Here is a 17,256-nt window from a genome sequence, read left to right on the forward strand (position 1 = left end):
GAAAATGTTTGACAAAGTGTCAGCCACTTAAAGTTTCGTCTATATATCAGGGATAGTAACTTGTTTAGTTTACCAGTTTAAAAAAAAAGGCAAATGAGAAATCTTGCAGGAAAGGTTAGAGAAGAAACAGAAGAAAGAAGAGGGAGAAAAAATAAGCGAGACAGAATGCTGTTCTACAGTCTGCATAAGCAAGACTAAGTGAGCTAGTACTGGAAGGGGCGTGCTCTTCAGAAAGGACTGGCTAATCATTAATCCTTTCAGTGAGTAGGAGGGGTGGGCTACAAGTGTCCCCGCTGTGTAAGGAGTTCAGTGCAGAAAAGTTCTTCTCAAATCCCAAACTTGCTGCTGTCCAGCGGCTGCAACTTATTCAGTCAAACCAAGAGACAGAAGAAAGGTTGAGTGGCTCAGAAAAAAAAGTGCATTTTTTTTTTTATTCTTTACTACTTCATCTTAATTCTGACTTTTTTGACTTGCAGCTTGGAATATACTGAGAGAGATTTGTAAGCAAAAAGACTGGAGAAATGAGTGTCCTGCTGTCATGCCACTGGAACTTTGTTGGTATAATAATCACATTGTCATTGGGACCAAGCTTGCCAGGAAGGGCAGACGACTCTACCGGTGAGTACTACAGTTGGCAGTATGACAACTCACACGTGCGCTTTAACTCAAAGCAGACACAGTGTATGGACATCCCTATGGACTTGAGGCTCTGTTATAATGTGGGCTACCAAAGAATGAGGTTACCCAACTTACTGGATCATGAAACACTGCCAGAGGTACGACAGCAGGCTAGCAGTTGGGTCCCACTTTTGGCGAAGCGTTGCCATGCTGATACTCAGCTTTTCCTATGCTCTCTCTTTGCACCTGTGTGCCTAGACAGGCCCATTTACCCTTGTCGTTCACTCTGCGAGGCAGTCAGGGACAGCTGTGCACCTGTAATGGAATCTTATGGTTTTCCCTGGCCAGAAATGCTGAAATGCGACAAGTTTCCGATTGATAATGATCTCTGCATCACAGTACAGTTTTCTGACCCTAAAAATACTCCACAACCAGGTAGGAAACCCACTTTCTTCATGTTACAGCTTTCTGCATTTCCAGGTTTTTATTCACTGCTTTAATTCCGAGAAACTAAGCAATGTCTAAGAAAAAATAGTTTTACAAGACAGATTTATAGATCTGTACTGTCTTTCAGTCTTTGCAGTAATTAATATTTACCTGACAGCAGCATCCTTGTGTTGTCATGAATTTCCCCATTTTAGAATAAGACAATGTTTCTGAGATAGTAAATTGAGGAACGTAAAATAGAGCAGGTGAGAAAGAATCCTTTTCCTATCCAAATATACTGGACAGTAACTTAATATCTAAACAAAGAAGCCTTTTGTCCCTCTTTTACATCAAAAGTATTCCTTTACAATGTTCATTTCATGATTAATATGACCTGCAAAGCTGTTTCCCAATTGCCAGTAACAACCTTCTTTCTTAATGTGAAGGCTGTTGCAACTTGTTACAAACGGTCATTTTTCAACATTCCATGCCATAGATAGCTCTGAAAATATTCTGAGTGATTGGTAAGGAAACCCCAAGAGTAGACTTCAAAAGTGGGCGCATGTGTATGTGTGTGTATACACTTGTGTGTGCATGATTATGTGTATATAGCATCACAACAGCAAATATGTAAATGAATACAAGTCTGGGTTTGCATCTGCTTGGGTGTGTGCATATAGCCATGTGTGGTGGGACGTGTCTGTGAATATGTTTATGAGTGCACATCTCTGTAGTTATATATATATGTACAGTCATGTCAGTGTGGGGAGTGTGTGTGTGTGTGTGTGTGTGTGTATAAAAAGCCATACAACTAAATACATAAATAACCTGTGTGTGTTCTTCGATATATTCAGGTGTGGGCATGCTTGTGTACGTGTTTTTCACTGGTAGAATTCATCAATGAGTCCAACTTGCTTGCCTCTTGCATGCTAAAATGTTTGCTTCACTTTGTCAATTGCAAGCATAAGGACATAAGATTTTTAAGTTAATTCTAGACTGTAATTCACATGGTCCACAGTACAGTAAGTTATTCTGAATTATTTCATCCAAGTGAGTGAGGCAAGCAGACGTCAGAATATGATCATGGCTGAGCATGTGCTGCACAGAGTATTAAATGACAAACATACAGTACTCATTTAAAAAGTATTGTGCTGACTAATCGCATGTGTTTCTTAAATGAATACTGAATGGGGCTTAAATTTTGCTTTGCATATCTGATTGCTGTCAAAATATGCAATATGATTCCTGGTGAATCGTCATATTTTTCAGTTATTTACCCCAAGTTTGCTTTTTTTGTGTGTCTGGTCGTGTATGATTTAATGTTTACTATCAAAGCTTCTAGATTCTAGTAAAATGAGGCATTTTGCAAAGCTAACAGTTTTGTTAAAGTTTACAAATGCAGATTTTTGTCTATGTTTTATTCAATTTCAAAGCAAAAGTTAAACATTTTTGGTGGAAGAGAATGCTAGTGTACTATTTTTCATACAGTGCACTAAAATGCGTTACAAAGGGAGTACTGATTTACACTCTTGGAGAGGCTGAACATTTTCAGCTCTTACTTTTTTTTTTTTTGCAAGAACGAGTTAGCACAGATTGTGAGTAGTAGGGCATTATCAATAAATACATTTCTTATACATATCCAATGCAATGGAACTGGTGAAGGCAAAGCAAGGAGAATAAATACTTCACATCAGCTTGTATAGGATAACAGCCATCACAATTTAATGAGCAAGCACAGAACTGGGAAGTGGAGACAGAGACAGAAAGCTGGACTGACACGCACATTAAAGTTCACAGCTGATGTTGACACAGCGTTGTATAGGTAGGTACCAAAAATCTTTTCTTTCATGGGATTTACACTTGTATGTGGTTTCCTTTACTCTCTTTTTCTTATTCTACTTTTTTGTTATTCACTGTACTTTTATCCCCTTCCACTGAACACTCAGAATTCTTCTGGAAGCATTTAATAGATCGCATCGGACAAAATTCATAACAGCACTGTGCACTTGGATAGTGCTTCAGCTGCCTGTTGGGTGTGTGCACCTCGGCTCTCCATCATGCACTGACTTCTGTGTGTGTGCTTCTCTTCCATCCTCTCTCTCTCTCTTGTTCCACGGCTTCTTTCCAAATCTTTCTGCCATCAGCCTGTCTCCAGTACAGACGTATTTCTTTTTGGAGCTGCCTTCCCCATTGTTGCTTATTAGTCATCTCCATCTATTTTATTTATTCACTTTCACTGCATTCTGTCCTGGTTCCTACCAAACAAATGCCCCACTTGTCTAAAAAACTAGGTCCCATCTTATCTTAATCTCCCCTCCTTGCTTCCTGCTTACTTCACTCCCTCTAAGAACTAAAATAAGGCATTATTTGCACTAGCAAAATAGTTGATTATTTCTGCATTAAGCAGTTAAACAAGTGCAGTCCATTTTATTGTGCCGAGTTCACCAGAGTAAACTGACTGGCAATGTCCAATAATAGAAAAGGCTCCAAGAGAAATTCCATAAAAAATAAAATATCAAGTTATAATTATTAATAAAAATGTTAATACAATAAAGACTTGCTGTTGATTAATATTATGTACTGTTTTATAAGAAAGCAACCACTTTCATATAAGCAGAGTCACAAATATAATTTCAAAACTTTCTTTAAAATGCATGGACATTCAGTTAATTGCACTTAGTTATATGAAAATAATCTCACAAATGTACGATTACAAAACTTTCCTGCATGACTATACATTCATTTCTTCAGACGTAATAAACTAGTAGCGTTTTTGTATACAAATTAAAACTAAGAAAATTAAATATTTTTCATATGGTTAAAAAAAAGCAAATTAGACTTATTTCAATAAACTGCAGATTAAAAATGTACAAATTCTTACGTCACTTTTCTTCATGATGTTATCAGAGTTTGGCACGTTAGACTTGTAGGGAATAAAGAGGAAGGGAAAAAAAGTTTTATAGAACTTGACATAGATGGGGAGGAAACATGAATAAATTGCAACAGTTGTTTGACTACAGTGCAAAGGCCCTATAAGATGGCATGTAAAATTTCAAGGGTGTGTGGGGTGCAGTGAATTCTTGACCTTTGCAGAAAAAGAAGTATTGTTGCAGCTCCTGTTGAACAGACTAATATTCAATGAATAATCATGAATTTGATAGGGAAACAGCAGTAGCTTAAGAGTCTTTACCTCCTTCCCTTGTTTCTTTACATATATAATCAATGGTGTGGGCTTCAGTAATGTGAAATTATAATAAATAAGCAGTCTTTTCAACTGAAAAACTAACAACTGTTTATTGCATTTACAAAACTAAGGGGGGAAAATAGGCAAACTAAATTTAGTTTTAGAACTTGATCATTTGTGCTATAGTACAGCACACATTTTCAGTTATTAAAATCAGAGGTAATTAGACCTAGATAAATTGTCAGGCAACTTGAAATTACGGACAGAGAGGACTCACTGATATAGGCGACCTAGGTCCTAGCATACTTAACGTAAGACAGAGTGAGGTCAACATTGAGTATAAACTTTCTTTATAGAGTTAAGAATTTTTCTCAGGGGACCTATAAATGACAATGATTAGTGTTTCAAGCACTTCAATGTTTTTAAATAAAAGGGAAAATAAATCAGACCATGTGGTAACCATTCCTTTGTCACTGCACAGTACACTTTCAACATAAAGAACATGCAAATTATAATAACCATTGCCATGTTTTAGAAGAGTTCTCAGAATATGCATCTTTATAAGCTTTGTAATGGGGTATTTCATAAGAAAAAACAATGCAGATAGCAGCATTCTAACCCAGTCCCAGAATGAACTGAGCTTACTAAAAGCAGACTTAACAAAAGTGCTTTGGCAGTCTAGCTGAAGGACTTAATTGGGAAAATGCTGGCAGGAAAGTATTAAGCAGGACCAAGCTTGGACATTATTTAGATTATGTACCCATAATAAAGTGATTTGATGAGTTCTTTTAAGTTACTGAATTGCTAATTATGTGATTTCATTGCACTCACTGTTAACAAATGAAGCAAAGAAGAATGTTCCAGAGTACGGGTTGTGCCTTCTTGAAACTTTCCAGGTTTTCATTGTTGAGATGTAGCAGGACTTTGCACGACATGACTCAGCATAATCACAATTAAGGGAGAAAGGCAACACAGTAAGATCCAATACTCCCAAATACTAAGGTACTGTTTAGCATTCTACAGCCCAGAAAGGAATGTTACTTCCTCCTTCCATCAGCTTTTGGACTATTTGCAATGGGAGGGAGAACAGTTTCAAAAGAATTGCAAATATTAACTTGCGGAGGAAAGTGTTATTTCGTCATATTAATCTCTCATAATGGCACCCTGCAGTAACAACAATGCTGAAAATGCAGTTCATTTGGATTTGTACCAGAAGTCAGTAAAGCAAGAAGAGTGGCTCACCTGAGAAGTAACTGAAACAAGTTTTTTATTGACCACAAGCTCTGTACATGTTGTAGTTCTTAACTACTTTCGCTCTAGCTTACATGTTCTTGCCCCCTAGCATTGTATATGCTCAGCAATTAAAGGCAACAGTATTAAGTAAACAGGTAACCAGCTGAGCACAATGTGAGTAAAGTCAAAAGAAATTCTTGTGATGTCAAGAATTCATCAGTATATCCAAATGAGTAAAGAATATATCCTTTCCAGCAAGAAGCTTGATTTCCAGGAAAGACAGTAGTACACAAATGCCAGTAAGCAGAAAAGGAATAATAAAAATCTGACCTTTTAACTCCAGCGGGGAACCATTTGCTGTGTGGTGAGGACACTTTCCCTTGTGCCACAGTACCAACCCGCACACTCATGACAAAGGAGCTTCATAGGCAACTGGACTGCAGACCATTTCAAGCCAAAAACCCTGTTCAAAATTTCCCTGTAGCCTTAAGGGATGCCACCCAAGGCAGACCTTGAGAGAATTTGAAACTGCCCATCATATTATCTACGTTTACCTTAAAGAAGCAAGGGTGCTACTCTGCTTGATATGTAGTGAATGTTTATTCCAGAAGTGAGGGATATGTTAGGATATAAATCTATCACATTACTGTCATTTATCTGCTGATGAAGGCTTAGTTCCTTTAACTGAATATTTGATGAACCATTATTTTGCAAAGGAATATGAGATCAAATAGGCTTAGATATTTCATGGCATGAAAGGCTAGACATAGATCTCCATGGAGGAGTCTGTAAGAGAGTACAGAATAAGGAATGTCAGTCTCTCCTGACAAGTAAGATTTTGAGGCCACTAATATTTTTAGTTATGAACGTCTAAGGTCTCTCAAACTGTATGATATGTTTTGATAAATACATGTCAAAAGGTGCGTTAGATTCAATAATGGGTCTGATAAGATACGAGTAAAGGGGGGAATTAAGACTTCTTTGGATCTAGTGGAAATGCCTTTTGAAATTAGATGGACCAGATAAAAGACTTTACTGTGGAGACACGATGGATGAATGATAAGGAATTATCAACAAGACTATGCAGATCCCTTACTACAGTGTCTGATTGGAGGGGTGCATCTCCTATATGGTAAATGAAACTTTTTTTTTTTTTTTTTACCAGAATGAACCATCTTTTTTTACATTTTATTTGAGAATATTGTCCTTTGGTACAATTGTTAATATGGTTTAAGCTGTTTTGGAGCAATTGTAACTCAGCTGAAAAATCAAATAGCAACAACCAATTTACAGTCATCTGAAAACTTAGTTAACCACAGGCCAGAAGTGCTGGTCTGAAGGTCAGAGAAATAAGTACCAAAAAGGAGAGGGTCCAAAACTGAGCCTTGTGGTACACCACTAATAACGGCTTCTCTTTCAGAAATGGCACCTGGTACTCTAACCACATGGGTTCTGGTCAGACAACCAGTAAGCTATTCCTCACAGAATATAAGGATTTATATTCAGAGTTACAAGTCTATCAATAATGTTTGCATGGGGAATGGGGTGAAAAGCTTTGAGCAGATCTAAATATACTGTATGCACTGCATAATCACTATCCTCTGCTTCAGTAACTTTCAAATAAATTGAGGTTAGTGAGACAGGACCTGGATAAAGCCAAATTGATGACCACTGTCTCGTTTTGTTTTATGTTGTAATGGTTAGTTGGTGTGCATATTGTGACAGCCTGCTGTGAGCATTGCCAGTAGCAGTCAATTTCTATGTTTTATCAAGAAACACAGTGCAGGAAAGGAAGTCAGTCCTTTTCCCCAGTGTTGTACAGTCTTGGAGGTAGTACATTTTGTCCTGGATTGTGAGGTGTAGGGCAAAAAATCACTTTGTGTGTATCTTAGCTTTGCTCAAAGGGATTGGTATTTAATGTTCTGGGCTCACTATATTGAAGTCAGGATTGCATGTACTCTCACGTATCTGGCTGTCTGAGTAGACATGGAGGTGTGATCTAGGCTGTTTAATCACAATGGATTACTAAAAAAAAAAAAAACACTTCCTTTGTTTAAGAGTTGTGTACAAAAAACATTACCCACTTCAACTTAAGGATTCTTGTAATTTTCACAGGAGAACTCAGACACCTTTACCTTCCATGGAATCACATTTTGATGCATGAAGTTTTAAATTTATTATTGTGTTAAGCTACAAGAGTGCTCTCTGGCCATGTAACTTATCTCAGGAACAGGTTAATTAGTAAGGAGGGACAAAGGGTTTGTTTGGCTTGATATGGAACATTTACAATAGCTGTTGAGAAATGCTTCTCTGTGATTTATGAGTGCTCCTAGCAGTACAAAAAGGACAAAAGCAGGGAGGAACATAACTCGTTAACTAATTGCCTAATAGCCATTTCTGGAAGTGGATTCTGCATCATGATTTGTACTTGCGTATCGGACTTATTGACCGTCTCTGTATATAGGTACAGGACAGTACTCCCTTATTATACTGCATTGGTAGTACACTATAGCAATTTCTATGTGCATATTATGTCACGTTTTGCAGTAGTACTAGTCTTTGTAGATTACTGCTAGCTGTACTTTATTGTACCTTAGTTTTCATAATTGTAAACTATTTAATATTGTTCTGGCACATTTTTTTCATTCACTGCAACTAGTTTGTGACTGCAAAGGTACCTAGTGGTCCAGTTCATCTCCCTGCTAAACAAACAGTTTTCCACAATTTTTTTTTTAAAGAAAAAAATATATACATTTAGTGCTTTATGAGAGGTAATGCAAACACAAGCTGCCATCGGTCCATTTGCAGCTGGCCTGACATCCTGCAAGTGAACATTTATCTATCTGCTTTTTATGCAACACTTATCACTGAAAAAGAGAGAGATATTAAGTATAAAGGTGGCCTCTAAGTAATGTGTGGCTGTCTGGGAACAAGCTGTATATCAGACCAATACCATTAATTCCATCAACAATCCTATATTGCTTTATTTTATTTATGGTCTTGCACATTGATTTTTGTTGCCCAATTAATTTTTCATTAAAATATACATTCCATCTCAGTCTAAGCATCGATGACGAATGTATGTCTTTGCCAAAATAAGGTGTAAGCCTTTGTTAAACCTGTAAGCAGTAGTTATCTCTCTGTCCGCTTTACATTCATGCCAGTCACTATTTGTCCAAGATAGCAAAACAGGATTCCATAAAGAACAAATTACACTTTTGTATTTCTTGTAGCATAAATTTCAGAAAGGTGGTTTTACTTCTATTACAATGAAACTTGTGCCAAAAAAGTAACAGCTCAGCAGTTTGCTAGCTGAGGTGTCAAAAGCTTATAGGCTGCAAGAGAGAAGCAAAGAAAACGTGAGTTAATTTGATTACTTGTAATAGTAAAAACTCATTCAAGGCATACAAGGAAGTTTGCATCCTATGGACTGGCCAGAAAACGCACTTGTAACAACTGATGTTTAGTTTTCCAGCCCATATTTTACTATCACAAGAAATGTGCATCGGTTGGTGTTAAGAAATTCAGTCTGCTGAAATGATATGCTGCCAAAACTCCATAGCGGGTCCTCCAAATGTTCCCATCACATACCAACGGTCAGATTTCCAGACAGAAATACTTTTTTCTTCTTAAATTTTCCACCACAGTGTGTGGTCTATTTTCCTTCACCCCAAGATCTTACCTTAGATTCAATGTGTGAATTTGTTATAGTCAGTTTATCCTAAGCCTAGTGCTAGAGAGTTGTTTTTAGTTATTTGTTAACCAGGCAGTTGGCCTGATCAATTGAATCTTTTCAGACGTGGCATTTTTTATTTATTTGTTAACTGTTGTAGAAAACTGATCCATGGATATTTTTTAGTCTTAGCCTAGAAGTGTTGTCTTGTTAAGAGGCTTTACTAGTTAAGAAAAAATGAGAAATCCCACTCTCTTAAAACTAAAATATGCAACCAAAAAAACAGTTTACCAGTAAATGTAACACTCTCATTTTTGAATTTGTTGCTCAATAAAGTTTGCCCTTGGTTCCAAGTATGTTATTTTTTAAATGGTTAATAACTTGCAGAGAGTTATACAGTTAGGCAAATAGAGGCTGAGGAAATCAAACCCTGAACCAAAATAAGTAACACTGTGTTAATTGTCCACACTGTCAGATAAATGCCATCTAAAGTTGCTATTATCAAATCAGATTTACATGCCATGATGTAGTCAACACTCTGAGCTTCCAAAGACCATTTAAGGAATTACACAGTCGATCCCATCACTGGCTCTTTTGCTGGTGCCATCAGTGACAGAGTCAGACTATCAGCTTTCAAAGACCATAAAGTCCAATTATTCTTCCATTAGTATATAACAACATGTTTAATGCTCTACCACCAACTCATTCAGACCCAAGCATCCATCACAGCTTCTAAACTTACCCACCCTGTGCAATGAAGGTCCCCATATTAGACTCCCCACTACCACGGTCTCCTTTTTAAGTTGACAGAGTAGATCATTTCTCAGTGAAATGTGGCATTTTGTTGAAGAACCCATACTCTAAACCAATGCAAGAGACCTACTTCATTTTTAGCGAAATAATGGGCTAGATTCTAAAACATTTGCTCTCGGAGTAAGGCACTTAGTCAGAGACTCGCTCTCAGATTAACTGACTTAATCCAAGAGAAACTCTTTTAGAACATGATCCCTTGGTATAAGCTAAGCAATGTCTAAAGACAGGTCTTATGACAAAGTAAGCCCCTTACACCAAACAGAAGTCTTTTGGAGTTGGAACAGACCTACATCAGAGTAAAGGCACCTATGACCACAAGTCTTTTGGAATCATGCTGTAGAACTGCAGTGGTTTTGGCTGTTTTATACCACATTAATGTTTTATTTACAGATAGCATCATCAATTTCTGCAGCACTGTGAGAAAATTTTGATTTATTCTACTAGAATATGCAGACAATTGTCATTGCTTATGTTTTCTCCCATAGAACACAACTACCAAAATCAAACATGTCTTGAAAGAGAGAAGGGCAGGTGGAAACCTAGTGTTGTTGTTTTTCTTTTGGCTTTTCCCAGTTAGGGGTTGCCGCAGCAGAACTCCGGTCTGTTAATGATTGGCAGTAGATTTTTAGGGTGCCGAGGTGCCAGCTCGATGCCCAACCTTCAACGAAGGCACACCCACTCACGCATGTCTTTCAAATGCTACTCGACCACGGGGAGGACATGCAGACTCCACACAGAAGATGCTCCAGCCGAGAATCGAATGGGGGAACCTCTTGCTGTGAGGCGATGCGCTACCACTGCACCAGTGTGTCCCTTAGAAAAGGTGAGAGTCTAGATGATAAATATCCCCTGAAACAATATTCTTTGGCACAAATAAGCCCTCTTAGAATGGTATACATTGATATACAGAGGCCCTCTATAGCTAATTGAAGAGTGAGCTATTACTAAGGTACAAACAATGTGAAATAATCACTGACAGTTGTTTGTAGCTGCCCCTTCAGAGCTTCTTCATCGGATAGCCGCTGGATCTGGTGATCGGTACAGCCAAGATCCGAATATCCTAAAATAGGAGCCATTTCTATAGTTTAACCAATAGCTAGTCTCATAAATGGATCAAACGGTACACTACACCCCTAAAATATGAAATGGGTTCTTCACGGCACCATTCCATGCAGGTGGAAAAAGACTAATTCATACGAAATTTCCAACCAATAGCTATATTATCCCCCATCAAAAATTTTAGATAAGAAATTGTCTGCAATACATTTATGATTTTCAGCCTGGCTGTAGCAGACAAACAACCATTTTCACATCCTTAAATGCAATAAATACCAACCTCTAAATAATAACATTAGAACCGATACACACACACACACCTCACAACTGTCCAGATTTTCGGCTCATATTTTTGGTCTGTTCCTCATAAAATTTGTAGTTTTATGGTAAATTACTGGAATTTTCTGAGGATTGAAGTCACTATATAAAGACATACATTTCAATTTCAGACTTCAAATCCTTCAGAAAATGTATGTTTAAAACAAAGCCTGTTATTCTAGCAACTTTCCAGATTTATAAGAGCAATATTTAAAATATGTCCCTATTTTTGGCCCATTGTCCCCCCATTTTGTCAGGCATTGTCCAGATTTCTTGTACTAAGAGGTTGAGAGTTATGTTGATACAGTATTTTTATACCTGTCAAAATACCTATTAGACGGATCACAGCCAGTTATTGTGAAAGATATCCATTCCATATTTACCTCTGACAAGGTAGAAGGCCCACCAAGGTCTTAGACCACTGCTAATTTAACATGTGTACCAATAACATTTACAAAACTGTGAAAAATGAGTCAATAATTCAATATGTAGAAGACTCTTCAATAATGTGTCGTACAAAAATAAGGATGCTCTCCAAATCTTCAAATTGCCTTTATAGACTGGAGATTTGCCACCAAATGTCATAACTTATTCTAAGTGCAATTAAAACCAAAACAATGGTTTTCTATCCCCATATCTCTGGAAAAAAAAAAACAAATATTACTGTTCTCTCAATCACTTAGGAGTAGCTATTCCCTGATCTCTTAAGATAATCACAGTCACCACTAAAATTAACAAAACATAGGAACAAAATAAAGCAATGTCTTACACAGGAGCTGTAATTGACACAGCCCAAGCCCTGCTGCTACTTGACCTGATAAATGTGTCGTGTATTGAAACTTATATTCAAAAAATCAAATTAAGAAAGTAGAAAAAACAAAATAAAATTGTTAGATTTGTAATAAGTCTGCCAAGTAAACCTCACCATTGTATAGCTCTCCAGAAAATACAGTGGCTGGAACTTCAACACAACCTGAATTAAACTGGGATGAATAATGTGTATACAATGTTACAAGAACCAACTAAATACACAGCTATAAATTATCTCATCTAAAAATATACACCTAAAAGGGTTCTAATGTAGCAGGAACTCAACCAACAAGCAATCACCAAATCCTACACCCATTACAACAATCTCTTTTTTAAAGTTCATGCAGCTAAACTCAAATTCTAGCCCTTTTGAACTTAGGACAAAAATTAACTCAAACAAATCAGCAAAAATTAAATCACCATACCATGACATGGATTTGTAACAGTATCAAATGACACTCCCAAACTAATACATGTTCCTGTTAATACTCACTAAGTTTTCTTTCACCACTTGTGCACCATGGATTCTTGCAACATTCTTAACCCGATCCTTACAAATATAGCTACCTATTGGAATACACTCTGGTGTTTCTTTCTATAGTGAAGACTTACCATAAATGTATGGCCTTCGCCTTTAAATGCCCAAAAGCTCCTAAAGTAAACCCTACTGAATTTACAGATGACAAACATGCCAGCCTCAATCTACTATATAACAAAATATCGACGTTCACTTATGACTGAACCTACCCTGACCTTAATACAGTAGCAAGCTTCACTAAGGGATTCTACACACATTGTGAAAAATGCAGAGAGTTAGCAGTCCCTATCAGAACCAATTACCAAGGGAAATTCAAACAAAACGCCCTGGAGGCCTACTGTCATAAATAAGCCATAAAAGAAACTCCTTAAATTATTTAGTAGATATAAAACCAATCTTCTAAAGGATATCAAAAGCATTACAAACAATAAATAAATATCAGGTCCATTAAAGGATCCTATAAAGTTAGGCTGGCATCTAAAGACAAAGATGGATATAAATTCTTCTTTAGTTATGCTAGAAAACTTAAAAACACTCTTAATTGCTCAGAACTTATAAGGGTGTCTCCTATTCTGACCCAAATGGCATTGCCAATATCTTTGCAAACAAATTTATTTCCAACTTCACCCTAAAGACTTTTATTTAATGTACTGAAATATTTGAATCACTTACTCCCCAAAGTCTGCCTAAAGATCATTTACTGAAAGGGCTAACCAGGAACAGAAATACTTCCTCCATGGGACCTCACAATATACCTGGTTGCTTAACTAGCAGTGCCAAACATGTCTTTACAGACACAGTCTTCACATTAACTTAAGTTTAACTAGTAGTTTCCTTCCTGAAGCTCGGTGTACAGCAGTGGTGATTCCTTTCCATAAGGGTGGCCATTGCAACTGACCATGGTGACTACAGATCTACCATATTACAGAAGCTTCATCTTCAAAGCCATGGAACATATTAAAACTGACCTCAAACTGTCATATCAAGAATCTTGTTAGACTTGACCCCCAACAGTTAGGTTTTGTGAAGGGTAGATATTGTTTATTTAATCTGTGAGATTTCAATGAACCAATTACATAGGCTGTGGATGGTGGCCATGCAATGCACATAGTGCATATTTTGAGCTGACCAAGGCCTTTGGCAAAATTCCAATGCTTCATCATATAAAAGATAAATTCTTTAAAAATTCATCTACATTAGAGATGGATAGCAAATGGATAAAAAAGTTTAAGTTTAAAAAGTGCACAAATTAAAAAAGAAGAGACCACATGAGAGATTGTGTGCACACATGCACATGTTTAACAAAGTGAATGAGAGGGAGAAACGGCAATGTCATTGGTTTGCAATAGGCAGTCCATCAATAACATTTCCTTGAAAATACAAAATATAAAACACTAATGTCTGGTATCACAGAATGACCTTAATATGGCTCTGTCCACCAAAATGGACAGTTTGTGGAGGATTGTGTGACAAAAATCAGGCTGAGGGTGATAGTTGCTATAACAATTTTTTTTCATTCCACGATATATCTGAGGTGTATTCAAACTGTCTGAAACTGGTGTGTGTGTGTATATGCACGTTAAATATTTGCATAACTTTTATTTTAGATGTAAAATACTTACTCCAATAAGAATTATATAGTTGCTACAGCATGTTTGAATCATTTGGTGGAGGAACTATTTGACATGATAAAATAGAAAAAAAAAAAAAAAAGACCTTCCATTCTCTAAGTGCAATAACATCATCCAATGTGTGCATTACTGAGGGAAACAATGCCCTTCCAGGGATGTAGAAGCCCTCACAATATCCCTGGTGAGGTGTTAATTTCATAATATACACTATGTCATGCATTACTGCTTACATATGTACTGAAACCTAAATTATGGGGATATTCTTCTCTGAGTTAAATTGCACATTTTTCTGCATATGGTGGGGACATGGGTAAGGGGTTCCACAATTCCATGAATTTAAGTATCTACTTAACTGGTTGTTCCTGTGTGACCTAAAATAGAATTTGTTACACAAACTCTGTCCCTTCATTATGTGCTGCTCCGTTCCACAGGGCACTCCAGTGCTTCTCAGAAAAATTAATGAAGGGAGCTCCCTGCCTCTATCAAACAACCTCTAGGCTCAATCGGTCTTACTCCTGAAATAATGGAAACTTTTATATTTTATTTATTTAAATATAAAAGAATGTCTCCCTTTCCCAGCCACATCTAACTCACACTGCACATCTCAGCTACATCTAACTCACACTGCACATCTCCGACACATCTAACATACACTGCACATCTCAGCCACATCTAACATACACTGCACATCTCAGAGGTTCATAGGTTGGTACTAGGCTATCAGCCCTAGGGCCTATGCAAGCCTAACCATAACAATTCCCTAGATATTTCTTCCCACAATATTTACTTCTCCAGGCCCCTGTCTAGCAGGGTGACTGACATGATCCCCGGGGTGAATTTCCTATCTCCCATCCAATCATCAAGGTTCCTTTTGAAGAGGGCCAAAGAGGCGGTCTGCTTGATATGTATGGGCAGTCTATTCCAGAGTATGGAGAGTCTCTGGGTCAGGAACCTATCCCTCCAGCATGTTTTGTTCATTGTGATGACAAGGTTTAGATCCCTGGAGCATGTGGCTCTGAGGGATTGGGATTTCTTTAAGTGGAGCATGTCCAACAGCTCAGGGTTTTACATGGCATTGTATGTTAAGCAGAGCTCGCCCCTGAGTTGATGATATGCCGCAGAGTATAGCTGGAGTTTTTTTTAGATGGTCAGTATATGGCATCTGCTTTAGGCCTGTGATTCTTTTAGTGAGGTATTTCTGTGACCTTTCAAGTTGTTGCAGATGTCTTGTGAGGTACATACCAAATGGGGCATTATACTCTATAATGGGTCTAATGAGGGATGAGGTACAGTGGGACAATGACCTCCTTTTTTCTGGATGAAAAGCCCTTAGTGATGAGGTGTGCCACATAGAAGGATTTCCTGACTGTTGGGGCAATGTGGTTATCGAAAGTGAGACCACTGTCCACCTGTGTCCCTAAGTCTCTCATCACACTTTCGATGTTTAGTGTCCTGCCATCTATGTGGTAATTCATGGGTACATGTTTTTTTTCCAAAGGGGATAACTATACATTTCTTGGCATTAAGCTTGAGCCCATGGCTCTGGCACCAGGCATCTGTTTCTGTAAGGCCCTTTTGTAGAATATCCACATCATTTGGGGATTCAATAATGTCTCCCAGTTTGCAGTCATCTGCAAACTTTGTTAGCCAGAGTCCCTTACTGTTGGCCTGTACTTCAGAGAAGTAGATGCCAAACAAGAGTGGTCCCAGGACTGAACCCTGAGGTACTCCACTTGTCTGGAGCTGGATTTGGAGTTGGCTACTTTTACTGTCTGGGTTCTGTCAGTAAGCCAGTTAGCAACCCATTGAGTGACGTAGGGATTTGTGCCCAGCTTAGTAAGTTTATCTATGATTCCAGAGTGGGGGATGGTGTCAAAGGCCTTGGCGAGGTCCAGATAGGCTGTGTGGACTGCCTTACCTTCGTCCACAGCTCTGGAGACTGATTCGAAGAAGTCAATCAGATTCAGGAGACAAGATCGGCCCTTCACAAACCCAAACTGGGTGGGGTCTAGTGTTTGAAGGTTTCCAATGTCTTTGTTTACAAGTTCCATGATAATGCTTTCCATGCCCTTGCAAATCAGGCTTGTCAGACTGATGGGACGGTAGTTCCTGGGATCCAACTCGGCCACATCTAGCATACACTGCACATCTCAGCCACATCTAACATACACTGCACATCTAACATACACTGCACATCTCAGCCACATCTAACTCACACTGCACATCTCAGCCACAAATAACATACACTGCACATCTCAGCCACATCTAACTCACACTGCACATCTCAGCCACATCTCACACTGCACATCTAAATCACATTGCACATCTCCGCCACATCTAACTCACACCGCACATCTCAGCCACATCTAACTCACACCGCACATCTCAGCCACATCTAACTCACACCACACATCTCCGCCACATCTAACTCACACCGCACATCTGAGCCACATCTAACTCACACCGCACATCTGAGCCACATCTAACTCACACCGCACATCTGAGCCACATCTAAGTCACACTGCACATCTCCGCCACATCTAACTTGCACCGCACATCTCAGCCACATCTAACTCACACCGCACATCTCAGCCACATCTAACTCACACCGCACATCTCAGCCACATCTAACTCACACTGCACATCTCCACCATATCTAACATACACTGCACATCTCAGCCACATCTAACTCACACTGCACATCTTAGCCACATCTAACTCACACTGCACATCTCCGCCACATCTAACTCACACTGCACATCTCCACCACATCTAACATACACTGCATATCTCAACCACATCTAACTCACACTGCACATCTCCGCCACATCTAACTCACACTGTACATCTCAGCCACATCTAACTCACACTGCACATCTCAGCCACATCTAACTCACACTGCACATCTCAGCCACATCTAACATACACTGCACATCTCAGCCACATCTAACTCACA

At 38.3% G+C, this 17,256-nt stretch overlaps 1 protein-coding gene across 1 annotated transcript in view; it reads left to right on the plus strand.

Moving 5' to 3' along the window:
- The first annotated feature begins 304 nt into the window (after positions 1 to 304).
- Positions 305 to 17,256, plus strand: part of SFRP5 (secreted frizzled related protein 5) — a 383,488-nt gene continuing 366,536 nt past the window's right edge. The window contains exons 1-2 of the mRNA XM_044056908.1: positions 305 to 394; positions 477 to 1,053. Of these exons, the coding sequence (XP_043912843.1) occupies positions 522 to 1,053 (532 nt within the window). The 5' untranslated portion in view covers positions 305 to 394; positions 477 to 521. The remainder of the gene's footprint in view (positions 395 to 476; positions 1,054 to 17,256) is intronic.

This window comes from Protopterus annectens, chromosome 14.part0, assembly GCF_019279795.1.
Source record: "Protopterus annectens isolate FY-2018-M chromosome 14.part0, PAN1.0, whole genome shotgun sequence".
NCBI classification, from domain to species: domain Eukaryota; kingdom Metazoa; phylum Chordata; order Ceratodontiformes; family Protopteridae; genus Protopterus; species Protopterus annectens.